General features: G+C 45.1%; 1 protein-coding gene across 4 annotated transcripts in view; it reads right to left on the bottom strand.

The window, feature by feature from the left end:
• The window catches only part of LOC149978968 (serine/threonine-protein kinase LMTK2-like), a 54,457-nt gene that overhangs the window by 13,948 nt on the left and 27,494 nt on the right, over positions 1-13,015 (bottom strand). For all 4 annotated transcript variants that reach the window (XM_090197160.1, XM_090197162.1, XM_090197163.1 and 1 more), the window contains exons 7-9: positions 6,539-6,669; positions 1,286-1,370; positions 383-504 (exon numbers count right to left, since the gene is read on the bottom strand). In XM_090197160.1, coding sequence (XP_090053286.1) covers positions 383-504; positions 1,286-1,370; positions 6,539-6,669 — 338 coding nt within the window. The remainder of the gene's footprint in view (positions 1-382; positions 505-1,285; positions 1,371-6,538; positions 6,670-13,015) is intronic.

The raw sequence follows: 13,015 nt of genomic DNA, 5'->3' as shown, positions 1-13,015 counted from the left end.
CAGGGTCAGCGTCTTCTTCCCTTTAGAAGTCAGCTAGACTGAGTGCCTGCTAAGATTTACACTCTCAGAGAGAGGCTATCTGGACAGAAGAATCAGAGATAGTCTATCATCTTCAAAGGAGACCCTGACCTACTGCTCAGCAACAGCACACAGGTTGACTCACTGTGTTAATGAATTTATTTTATTCAACACAGTGAAGCACAATGCCCAGGAGGCTGCTGAGGGGAGGATGGCTCATAATAATGTCTGGAATGGAATCAACTACACAGACACCATGTGTTTGAGGCCATTAAATGTATTCTGTTCCAGCCATTACTATGAGCCTGTCCTCCCCATTGAAGGTGTCACCTAAATTGCACAGTGACCAGGTGGAGGTACCTACCACACATTGCCAGGCTTGGTCTGGTCCAGAGTGATCACGCCCCCATGGCGCTCCCCCACCAGCTCCGGGGCCATCCAGCGCAGGGGCGCCGACTCGTCGTCCTCTGTGATGATGTAATCCTCCTGTGACATGAGAGAGGGACAGAGTCAAGCATGGGGCATCCATGTAATTACATGCAGAACACATAAGTGTAATTTAATAGGATGTCCATCTCAGAATAGTTCTACAAACAACCAGTAGGCTCACATTCACCTTTTTTCCCCATTCAATTCAGTGATGTGTTTTGCCAAGGCTTCTTTCGGAGAAGCATTTGGATGTTTGGTTTCCTTCAGTTCTAACCCACATTACTGTGCTTTGAGTTGTTTTCAGAGTTCCTACGTACTTAATCAAGCTCATAAATACAGCCAAAACACGTCTGGCCACACTTGTTGACCGTGCTAAATAGAGAGCTCAACATTATTTGAGGAATGCAGCGGGCGGAGCTAGCCTTATCGACAGTCAGGCCAGGGACAAACGCAGTAGGGAGTTACACTTTGGTATAACAGTCTTAATGCTTCACAGAGTTCTGCCAGACTGGGGTCAAAGGCTGTATATAAACCCCCTACTGGAAAGCACTTATCCTCCCCTTAATAAACCACTTTTACACTATTGTGTTGACTACACGGACTAGGCCTTATACTACTGTACAGTACTGGCTTTGACATCCTTTGAAACTTTGGTGGATGTGTAAGCTCTCTGTTCAGCTGGGCTCAGCATTGTGAAAAGGGTTATAGGTTAATGAACCTATACTGAAACTATTGTAACAGCACACATACAGATGCCACCTCCTTCTGTCACCTGAAAATAAAACAAAATCCCCCTGATTCCATTTGAAGGAAAACAGGATGGAAAGTTCCCTGGTACCTTGTATCTGTAGGGGCCGATGCCATAGTCTCCCACTTTGACCGTCAGGTCTGCAGTCAGATAGCAGTTCCTCAGGGCTAAGTCACTGAGAAAAGAGGGAGAAACCGATTAAAGAAGATTAAAAAACATGAGGATTTACAGAGTTTATTGTGTGTTCAATATGGTTTGGTGTGGTCATAGAACGATTGAGTTCAATACAATCTGGTGTGATCATAGAACAGTTGAGTTCAATACAATCTGGTGTGGTCATAGAACGGTTGAGTTCAATACAATCTGGTGTGGTCATAGAACGGTTGAGTTCAATACAATCTGGTGTGGTCATAGAACGGTTGAGTTCAATACGGTCTGGTGTGGTCATAGAACGGTTGAGTTCAATACGGTCTGGTGTGGTCATAGAACGGTTGAGTTCAATACAATCTGGTGTGGTCATAGAACGGTTGAGTTCAATACGGTCTGGTGTGGTCATAGAACGGTTGAGTTCAATTTCAATCTGGTGTGGTCATAGAACGGTTGAGTTCAATACGGTCTGGTGTGGTCATAGAACGGTTGAGTTCAATACGGTCTGGTGTGGTCATACAACGGTTGAGTTCAATCTGGTGTGGTCATAGACCGGTTGAGTTCAATCTGGTGTGGTCATAGACCGGTTGAGTTCAATCTGGTGTGGTCATAGAACGGTTGAGTTCAATCTGGTGTGGTCATAGAACGGTTGAGTTCAATACGGTCTGGTCATAGAACGGTTGAGTTCAATCTGGTGTGGTCATAGAACGGTGAATGGATCACAGGGCTGCAAATAATAGGCAGTTGGTCCAGTTGTTCTGGTGCCAACCCACAGGTCCAGTTGAGTCTACCAGCACTACATCCAACAAATAGCTCTCATTTGTTCCCTCTGAACTAGGGTTGGGCGATACTTGGGGAGAACTCTTCTACGACACACTACACCAAATATTGCAATATCTGATATAATCGTTTTGCGTCGTTAATGACTAAAATCACTCCAGACTGTGCAATTTGTGCTTATTTACAATATTAGTCGCATTCTCATTAAATAATATTTGTGTGGCGAAGAAATAAGACTTAATTAATTTAGACTTTCTTTTCAACATATTGCAAAGACTAACTGATTAAACTGCACAGTTTAGATTTGTAAAGTTCAAATTAAATATAGTCTTGCGCATCACAATATATCAATGTCATCATATATCAGCCCAACCCAAGTTTGAACACAAGTAAGCGGTTTGGGATAAACACTGCAGTTCACACAGCTGTAGTCTCTGAAGAGAAAACAATACTCTGAACCTTATCTTGTTCATTGCTGCAGGAGACATTTAGATTGGCTCTGTGCTGCTGCAGGAGACATTTAGATTGGCTCTGTGCTGCTGCAGGAGACATTTAGATTGGCTCTGTGCTGCTGCAGGAGACATTTAGATTGGCTCTGTGCTGCTGCAGGAGACATTTAGATTGGCTCTGTGCTGCTGCAGGAGACATTTAGATTGGCTCTGTGCTGCTGCAGGAGACATTTAGATTGGCTCTGTGCTGCTGCAGGAGACATTTAGATTGGCTCTGTGCTGCTGCAGGAGACATTTAGATTGGCTCTGTGCTGCTGCAGGAGACATTTAGATTGGCTCTGTGCTGCTGCAGGAGACATTTAGATTGGCTCTGTGCTGCTGCAGGAGACATTTAGATTGGCTCTGTGCTGCTGCAGGAGACATTTAGATTGGCTCTGTGCTGCTGCAGGAGACATTTAGATTGGCTCTGTGCTGCTGCAGGAGACATTTAGATTGGCTCTGTGCTGCTGCAGGAGACATTTAGATTGGCTCTGTGCTGCTGCAGGAGACATTTAGATTGGCTCTGTGCTGCTGCAGGAGACATTTAGATTGGCTCTGTGCTGCTGCAGGAGACATTTAGATTGGCTCTGTGCTGCTGCAGGAGACATTTAGATTGGCTCTGTGCTGCTGCAGGAGACATTTAGATTGGCTCTGTGCTGCTGCAGGAGACATTTAGATTGGCTCTGTGCTGCTGCAGGAGACATTTAGATTGGCTCTGTGCTGCTGCAGGAGACATTTAGATTGGCTCTGTGCTGCTGCAGGAGACATTTAGATTGGCTCTGTGCTGCTGCAGGAGACATTTAGATTGGCTCTGTGCTGCTGCAGGAGACATTTAGATTGGCTCTGTGCTGCTGCAGGAGACATTTAGATTGGCTCTGTGCTGCTGCAGGAGACATTTAGATTGGCTCTGTGCTGCTGCAGGAGACATTTAGATTGGCTCTGTGCTGCTGCAGGAGACATTTAGATTGGCTCTGTGCTGCTGCAGGAGACATTTAGATTGGCTCTGTGCTGCTGCAGGAGACATTTAGATTGGCTCTGTGCTGCTGCAGGAGACATTTAGATTGGCTCTGTGCTGCTGCAGGAGACATTTAGATTGGCTCTGTGCTGCTCTCATGTGATCATGCAATGGAAATAAATAATTGAAAGGGTGGCATATACAGTCAGTTGCCAGTTTATTAGGTACACCCATCGAGTACCGGGTCAGACCTCCCAGTAGCCATGAAGGGATGTACCTGGTCAGCAACAATGTTGAGATACGCTGTGGTATTCAAATGTTGCTCAATTGGTATTCAGGGACCTAACGTGTCAGGAAAACATTCCCCACACCATTACACCACCAGCCTGTGCCAGGATGGGGCCATGGACTCATGCTGCTTATGCCAAATCCAGGATTCGTCAGACCAGGCAATGTTTTTCCATTCATCAAATTGTCCAGTCTTGGTGGTTTAGTGTTAACGAGACTCTTCTTGTTTTTAGCTGATAGGAGTGGAACTCGGTGTGGTCATCTGCTGCAATAGCCCATCCATGACAAGGACTGACGAGTGGTACGTTCCAAGATGCCGCTCTGCACATCACTGTTGTACTGCGCCGTTATTTGCCTGTTTGTGGCCCGCCTGTTAGCTTGCACGACTCTTGCCATTCTCCTTCGACCCCTCTCATCAACTAGCTGTTTTCACCCACAGGACTGCATGGTTGTTTTGGTCACACCTTTCTCGTAAACCGTAGACACTGTCGTGCATGAAAAGCCCAGGAGGCCAGCTGTTTCTGAGGTACTGAAACCGACACGGCTGGCACCGACGATCTTACCATGCTCAAAGTCACTTAGGTCACTAGTTTCGCCTATTCTAACATTTAATTGAACAGTAACTGAATGCCTTGATGCCGGTCTGCCTGCTTTATATAGCAAGCCACGGCCAGTATTTTTGGGGTGGTGTACCTAATAAACGGTCCACAGTATATTTTCATGCCTTAAATACACTGTACAGGCCTATGACAGGATGACATAATATCCCAGTGACAAATTTTGAATAATTATATTTTCCTCACCGTAATATGATTAAATGCCATGTCTCAGGTGATTAAGGACCCCTTCAACCTGACTCTAAATCCAACCACCACAGACCCAGGTCAGGGCAGGGCCAGACAAAGACTGGACTCTTGAGTGGCTTTAGACCCAAAAACATTTGGACTTATATCTTGCATCACTAGAGGAAACCTCATCCAGTTGCTTCTGTTCCGCCCCTAGTAACAAAATCACTGATGCTGGAGCTTTTCCCCACTCACTCATACAGCACCAGGATATTGTTCCCAGGGAAGAACACTCACAGGTGGGCAGTGAGGCGGGGTGGACAGGGGAGGGCGATAATGGGGGACAGGGCTGTCTGAGTGGACAGATGGTATCTCATTCAGACTGGGACCCTCATGGAGGGAGAGGCTCTGGTTTCCCCTTGGCCCAAGAAACATTTCACCACCAACCCGTTCCAAGCGCGTCTCTTTTACCCCGTCTATCCGTGGACATCGCTGACACTAGTGGTCTGTGCTCGTACACCCCGAGAGCTACTGTCAGGCCCACTGAAACATCGGCAAGATAAATTGAGAGATATTTTAAACCTCTTCTGTCCTGGATGTTCCCTGCTGTTGGCGAACACAGTGCATTACAGTACTACTGGAAGATCAGGGAGAGAGAATCAGATTCAAAGTCGTATCCCTACAAGGCAAATGGCATGGGGGCAGTTTGGTGCAGACACATCAGCAGATTCTTAACCTCTGACAGAAAATCCATATAGTTCAGAGACCTAGCGAGTTAAAAACAAAGACCTTACAACAACAAAAAAGGAGATCAACTGATTTTGCTCATTTTTTTCAAGTCAAGTGAAACTATCATTTGCGTAAAATGACCAAATGAATTCAAATATGTGCTGGATGCTATGGTTGTCACACTGGTCGAAAAACTGGGGAACACAGTTCCCTCTCCTCTACTGCCCCATATGCTATTTCTCCCCAGGGTTGTTATGTAATGTCAGTCAGAGTGGTTCTCCTGGACCGCCATGACAGCTCGTTGTCTTATTGCTGTGGCCACCCCGTCACAATAACACGCTGGGCTCAGACCACAGACCCTAAGCCTTGGCTATAGTTTCAGTTCACACCACTGCCACCGTCCCAGAAGGCTTTGTGGCACAGTGCTAGCCACAGCCCCGTGTCAGGTACTTTGTGGGCGGGGCATCACACCTTGGTAGTAAATCAACTTTGCAACCCAACCAAAAGAAAAGCGGTGCACTATTTTTTATTATGACTGTCATTACGACCCTGTTAACGGTGGAATCTCGTACTTGGGCTCCTTTTGAGTTGTAACACAGGATAATAAATGGCCAACATGAGGCTATCCATTTACACGCAAACAGCAGAATCATCATATCCCTCTGACAGGCTGATAGTTGACACTGTGGCAATGCGTGGGAGCTGGGTAATTGGAGCCCTTTGGGTTTATTCTGAGCATGCAAAACAGAGCATGTGGATGCGCTGAGCGGAGCCTACATGTCCTGCACTGCCGGGTAAAACGTTCAACCAAACAGGCCCTTGCAGCACTCTCCTTTTTGGACAGGCCCAGTGTCCCTGTTTTAGGATTGGCTCAGTGTTGGCTTGGGAGTAGGAGTACGTATCCATAAGAGAAAGTTGCCATGAGGGAGGCCAAAACCACATATTTCATTTGATAGAGACAGACACATTAATATCACTTGTCTGATACTATCGTAACTCAACATTTTTAAGTTGGAAGATGTAAAAACAGACAGTACTACTCAAAATGTTTGATGAAGTCTTAATTCCTTGAAACACGACTGTCGTTTGACATCTGAAGGCTGTGCCCTTAGCTAAAGCCGTGTCTAGTTGTGACTGACTGGTGTAAACGGAGCCAGAGCAGAAGTGCTACCTGTGCAGGAAGTTGTGTTTGTGGAGGTGGGTGACGCCAGCAGCGATTTCACAGGCCATCTTCTGCAGCTGCAGCAGCTCAGCATTTCGGAACATCCAATCCTGCTGAGACAGGTAGCTCCGGAGGTCCCCCTGAAATGGAGACACATGCACAGGATAACACCTGTGTACTAGTTTCAATGCCAAAAACAGCATTTGCTTAGTCCTTATTTTAATATAAAATGGCACACAGAAACATCACAACTTGAAGCTCCTGTAATATGGACTTGAGTGACTATCTGAAGGTGCATTGTAAGCAGTCATCCACACAGGGGCAGTAGACTCCCTCCAACTGCATAGCTCTCTCCAGCCCAGCAAGGTTTTACTGCTGATGGGGGAGTAGAACCAAATAAGGGCCCAGTTGTTTAATACACCTAGGTCTATATGCTGTGTCACAGCAATTTTAAAATACAAAATCCGGCCAGTGGGGTGGATCGACTCTTGCCGAATGGCCAGGTCACGTTTCTGGGCACACGGTCAAAAGCTCCGTTTGGGGGGAGAGGAGGTGAACGGGGCAGGCCAGAGGTGTGTGAGAACAACGAGTCCCACAGTCTGGGGAAATAGGTTGAGGGTGGCAAAATTAATTCCCACCCCTCAGATGTTGGGGAGGGCAGCTGAGGCTGATGCCAGAATGTAACTAACCACCAACCCACCAGAGACCTCTGATTGTAGTGGTACAAACCGTCACTGTGGGTTAGGCCGAGGTGGCATGAGTGCAAGGCATTCATCTGTCAGTTTAGATCAGTAACGTTGGGATAATGAGTGAGTTGTTGGATTCACTGACAAGGCTCCTCCTGAGGTAATAGGGGCTTGCCTCGTACTATTGTGTCAACAGTGGCTGTGGTTCACACCCTGCAGGCAACTCAAAGCTCTGAGAACTGCCGTGAAAGGCTTGCATTCTCACCTACATCTCTCAACATAGTGCATCCTCCTTTTAAAGGACAAAGCCTTCACAACACATTGTTAAGACTTTTACCATTAAAATAAAAAAGTGTTGTGAAAAACAAACGACGGAAAGAACATTGAGCAAAGACCACCATCGTTGATTGACTGTATTTTAACCCAATGACCACTGATCGTCTTGAAATCTAGCTGGGTAGATAGCCAATGAGCTGAGGTAAACGGCAATATGCAATGGTTATGTGTTGGAAGACCAACCACAATAGCCACACCCTTATTTTGACACTGCGCCACTAATCCAGGATGGAATTTCACTGAAGGGGGCATTATAATGTATCATTACAAAGGACTTTAGCTACACACACCCTCTGCTACTTTGTCATTTATCCTACAAATACGAGGAACAGTAGAGGCCCCAATATGGAGCCCTGTGGAACACCACATGATATCCCTCTAGCCCCCAGGTGGTCCTTCACCAGGATCCATTCTGATCAGTCCCTTATACAAAGCCAGTCAGATCAACTGGGTCCTTGACAAGGATAGGATCTACTCCAATAAGGTCCTTCTATACACAACCAGTCAGTGAAAAGGGCTGCAGGCCCAAGTATGTATGGGGATCAGGTCCACCACGGTGGGGGAGCTCTGGAGAAGGTGACTGCTGTGTCACCCGGAGCTAAGAGGACTCCTGTGGAATGTGGTAGTGAAAACACAGCCACTCTGCGGGGTCAAACGATATACAGGCAGCTTTCGGTAAAACTGTCAATCCACACGACTCAAGGTAATGGATCAGCCGTGTTTACTCAGCGCTCTCTGTGCCCTTACTGACTACAAGCAGCTTAGACCAGACTACTGACGGAACCACCATAACTCTTGTTATTGTCTTTCTGGAAGATCCACTTGCGGCCAAGTTTCAGCCTCCTGGCAGAGGCAACCAGGTTTTTGACAAATATATCCTGGTACTGGGTAAAGTTCATGATGCCGTTGAGTGTTGAGCTTAACAAGGGACCCCAGGAACAGTGGAAGAAAAATTGCCCCATAAGATTAACGTCCACCATCATAATTTACAGTAGGCCGTGTTTCCGCTGCAACCATGTAGCTGTGGCACTGCAAAGTCATTGCCGCTACTTTCTGCCAAGGCGCACTTTGAAGACGCTATAACAGTCCACATTTACTTCTCCTCTGCAAATACAATGAGTAATGACTAGAAAATCCAGACAGCGCCACAGTAGAATATTTGATATATTTACCTAGTCTGTTTGTTGTTGTGTGTTTTTTGCAAGATAAATGTTCCTCTCAAGGTGCATTCAAGTTGACAGTGTTATAGGAAGGGACAAGCAGCCAATTCTTAATGCAACAGCAGTTTTAATGGCATTTGTTTAAAAGAGCTTTCCATTCCTACTTTCTTATCTTCAAAATGTGTGTAAACTGTACCATTGTAAACCCAGAGTTTTAGCAGTGGCATGGTTAACCTCTCTGCGCACGGAACCCGGTAGCGGGCTGAAATTCCACAACATACGGTGATCACTACATAAATAGTCATATTAAACATTCATGAAAATACAAGTGTCTCACATGTATCGAAAGCCTAGAATCTTGCTAACCCAACTGCGTTGTCAGATTTAAAAAAGGATTTACTGCGAAAGAATACGATGTGATTATCTGAGGATAGAGCCCCATAAAATATATATATATTTCAACCAGCACAGGCTAACAAAATCAAACTGCATTAAAATAAATAGTTTACCTTTGACGATCTTCGTCTGTTTGCAATTCCAATGCTCATTGTTACACAATGAATTATCTTTTGTTTGATAAAATCCGTTTTTATAGCCTAACACGAAATGTTTTGTGAACCGCTTGTGTCGTGAATTCCGTCTCATTCCATTTTCGACGACACATTCGAAGGTAAATACCCACACAAAACGTGACTTTTCCAGTCATGTTTGGTTTCATTGCAATCAACTGGTTTGTTTGTAACACAACCAAACCTGATGGGACGTATTGGCTGAAAGAAACCGATTTGAAGACAAGTAATGACATCACTGTGCACCAATGATATGACCACTGTTTCGTTGATTGACTGTATTTTAACCCAATGACCACTGATCGTCTTGAAATCTAGCTGGGTAGATAGCCAATGAGCGGAGGTAAACGGCAATATGCAATGGTTGTGTGTTGGAAGACCAACCCATGTAGTGAACTCCGGCGTAAAGACAGTCATTCCCTATTCAAGTTTTATACCGGAAGGAACTACGCATATTACGAAACAGCATTGTTTGGTAAACGCGCAGATTCAGCTGTTTATATATCAATGAGTATGGCGACTAAGTCAGGGAAAGCTAAATCGAAGTCTAGATATACAGGTGTACACACAATTTTAGAAGAAATTGATAGGAAAAGCGAGACAGAGATTGTTGTAGGACGATTCATTTAGTGATTCCCAAGTGGAGGAATATTTTTTGAACAGAGAGGACATGTTTTGGACTGGTAAGTTCTTCTCGTGCTAATGCCCTTGTTTGAAATGAATAATATAAAATATTAGTGATTTTTTTTAATTTTAGAAGCAATATATAAAAATGTAATGTAATGAAATGTGAGATGCGTGTGTCTGCCGCCCCAACCCACATGAAATAGCCTATTTGAGGCTGTTGAGTGGAGGGCAGGCCCACAACAATGGCCAAAGTGAAATGGATAATAATAATAAAGACAGTAGATCTAGCAGGTCTATAATAATATATTCAACCTTATGTTCCCTGTACTCATATATATATGTCTTCATGCAGAAACTGAAAAAAGTAGGGGGTAGCTCTTGAGAAGTTAAGAACATTAGCATGCCACAATTCACTGTGAGTGCATTGGGGAGTGTGGGGCAGAATGTAACACAGGTCAATGGTAAGGTAACTTGGGGTAAAACACAGCCCCACCGGAATATCTTTTTTTGGAGTGACTCAAAATTGTGATGAGACCGATTACATTTGTTGCTGAGCAAGACTAGTGGCCACCAGGGATAGTGTTGGGGGGGGGGGGGGGGGGGGTAAATGGTGACATGACGTGGTTTCTGTAAGAAGTGCATGACCTCAAGTTACCCTATCAGGTAGGCAGGCCTACATAATGTTCGCTGTGTTTATGCATGTTTTTGGAACATCAAATTCATCAATAAGATACTAACTAATTAAAAGATCACATTTGGGATCTAACTAATGATTAGATCAATAGGATAAATGCAGATAAGCAAACCCAAGATTCAGACTATTTATAGCCACTATGCTGTTTTCAGCTGGCCTACAGGTAAAATATGGACCATGCATAGGCTATATTCACAATGTTCCAATATGTATAAAAATAAATAAATACAAATATGGACCATGCATAGGCTATATTCACAATGGTCCAACATGTATAAAAATAAATAAAAATGTTAAACAAATAATTTTACCAGTATGTTATTAGGCTCATTATATTTTAGACGGCGTGAGCATTATTTTATTTTTCATTCACTTTGGAGTAAAAAGTCAACAGAACAGAGCTTCTCAATCTTTCAATATTAAAAATTCTCTGGGGGGACCCCCTCCGCAACTTCACCCCCAGAGCTCCCTTTTCATGTCATCCAACAAATGTTTGCTAAACGGCATTGGTATTTGGATTGGTTGGTACTTTGGTCAGATGACATGAAAATAGAGCACTTTGGCCACACACACCAGTGGTGGGTTTGGTGTTGAAATGAGAATGTATGAGCAGAAAAGAACCCCATACCTACTGTAAAATATGGTGGTGGATCTTTGATGTTATGGGGTTATTTTGCTTCCACTGGGGCCCTTGTTAAGGTCAACGGCTTCATGAACTTTACCCAGTACCAGGATATTTCAGCCCAAAATCTGGTTGCCTCTGTCAGGAGGCTGAAACTCGGCTGCAAGTGGATCTTCCAGCAACACAATAACCCAAGCACACATTAAAATCAACAAAGAAATGGTTAATTGGCTACAAAACTGACATTTTGCAACGGCCATCTCAGTCTCCAGACTTGAAACTACTATAAAAACCTGTGGTTGGATAAAGGATATCAAGGATCTGGAAAGATTCTGTAGGGAGGAATGGTCTAAGATCCCTGCCAATGTCTTCTCCAACTCATAAAACATTTTAGAAAAATGCTCAGTGCCATTATGCTAGCAAGGTGAGGTATTGAAAAGTATTGAAAACAGGAGTGTAAATCATTTTGACCCCAATGTTTGATATTAAGTTTTTTTTATTTAATTTACTTTATCCATACAAATATCATGACACCTAAATAACTTAACAATAAAAAAAGGTGCAAAACACCCCACCCATACCTTCTGGATGGTGAGTGACAAAACACCCCACCCATACCTTCTGGATGGTGAGTGACAAAACACCCCACCCATACCTTCTGGATGGTGAGTGACAAAACACCCCACCCATACCTTCTGGATGGTGAGTGCCAAAACACCCCACCCATACCTTCTGGATGGTGAGTGCCAAAACACCCCACCCATACCTTCTGGATGGTGAGTGCCAAAACACCCCACCCATACCTTCTGGATGGTGAGTGCCAAAACACCCCACCCATACCTTCTGGATGGTGAGTGCCAAAACACCCCACCCATACCTTCTGGATGGTGAGTGCCAAAACACCCCACCCATACCTTCTGGATGGTGAGTGACAAAACACCCCACCCATACCTTCTGGATGGTGAGTGCCAAAACACCCCACCCATACCTTCTGGATGGTGAGTGCCAAAACACCCCACCCATACCTTCTGGATGGTGAGTGCCAAAACACCCCACCCATACCTTCTGGATGGTGAGTGCCAAAACACCCCACCCATACCTTCTGGATGGTGAGTGCCAAAACACCCCACCCATACCTTCTGGATGGTGAGTGCCAAAACACCCCACCCATACCTTCTGGATGGTGAGTGACAAAACACCCCACCCATACCTTCTGGATGGTGAGTGCCAAAACACCCCACCCATACCTTCTGGATGGTGAGTGACAAAACACCCCACCCATACCTTCTGGATGGTGAGTGACAACACACCCCACCCATACCTTCTGGATGGTGAGTGACAAAACACCCCACCCATACCTTCTGGATGGTGAGTGACAAAACATCCCACCCATACCTTCTGGATGGTGAGTGCCAAAACACCCCACCCATACCTTCTGGATGGTGAGTGCCAAAACACCCCACCCATACCTTCTGGATGGTGAGTGCCAAAACACCCCACCCATACCTTCTGGATGGTGAGTGCCAAAACACCCCACCCATACCTTCTGGATGGTGAGTGACAACACACCCCACCCATACCTTCTGGATGGTGAGTGACAAAACACCCCACCCATACCTTCTGGATGGTGAGTGACAAAACACCCCACCCATACCTTCTGGATGGTGAGTGACAAAACACCCCACCCATACCTTCTGGATGGTGAGTGACAAAACACCCCACCCATACCTTCTGGATGGTGAGTGACAAAACACCCCACCCATACCTTCTGGATGGTGAGTGACAAAACACC

This window comes from Oncorhynchus mykiss, chromosome 13, assembly GCF_057628025.1.
Source record: "Oncorhynchus mykiss isolate SJ-2025 chromosome 13, ASM5762802v1, whole genome shotgun sequence".
NCBI classification, from domain to species: domain Eukaryota; kingdom Metazoa; phylum Chordata; class Actinopteri; order Salmoniformes; family Salmonidae; genus Oncorhynchus; species Oncorhynchus mykiss.
The sequence above is the reverse complement of the archived record's forward strand: the minus strand, read 5'-3'. Positions and strand labels throughout refer to the sequence as shown.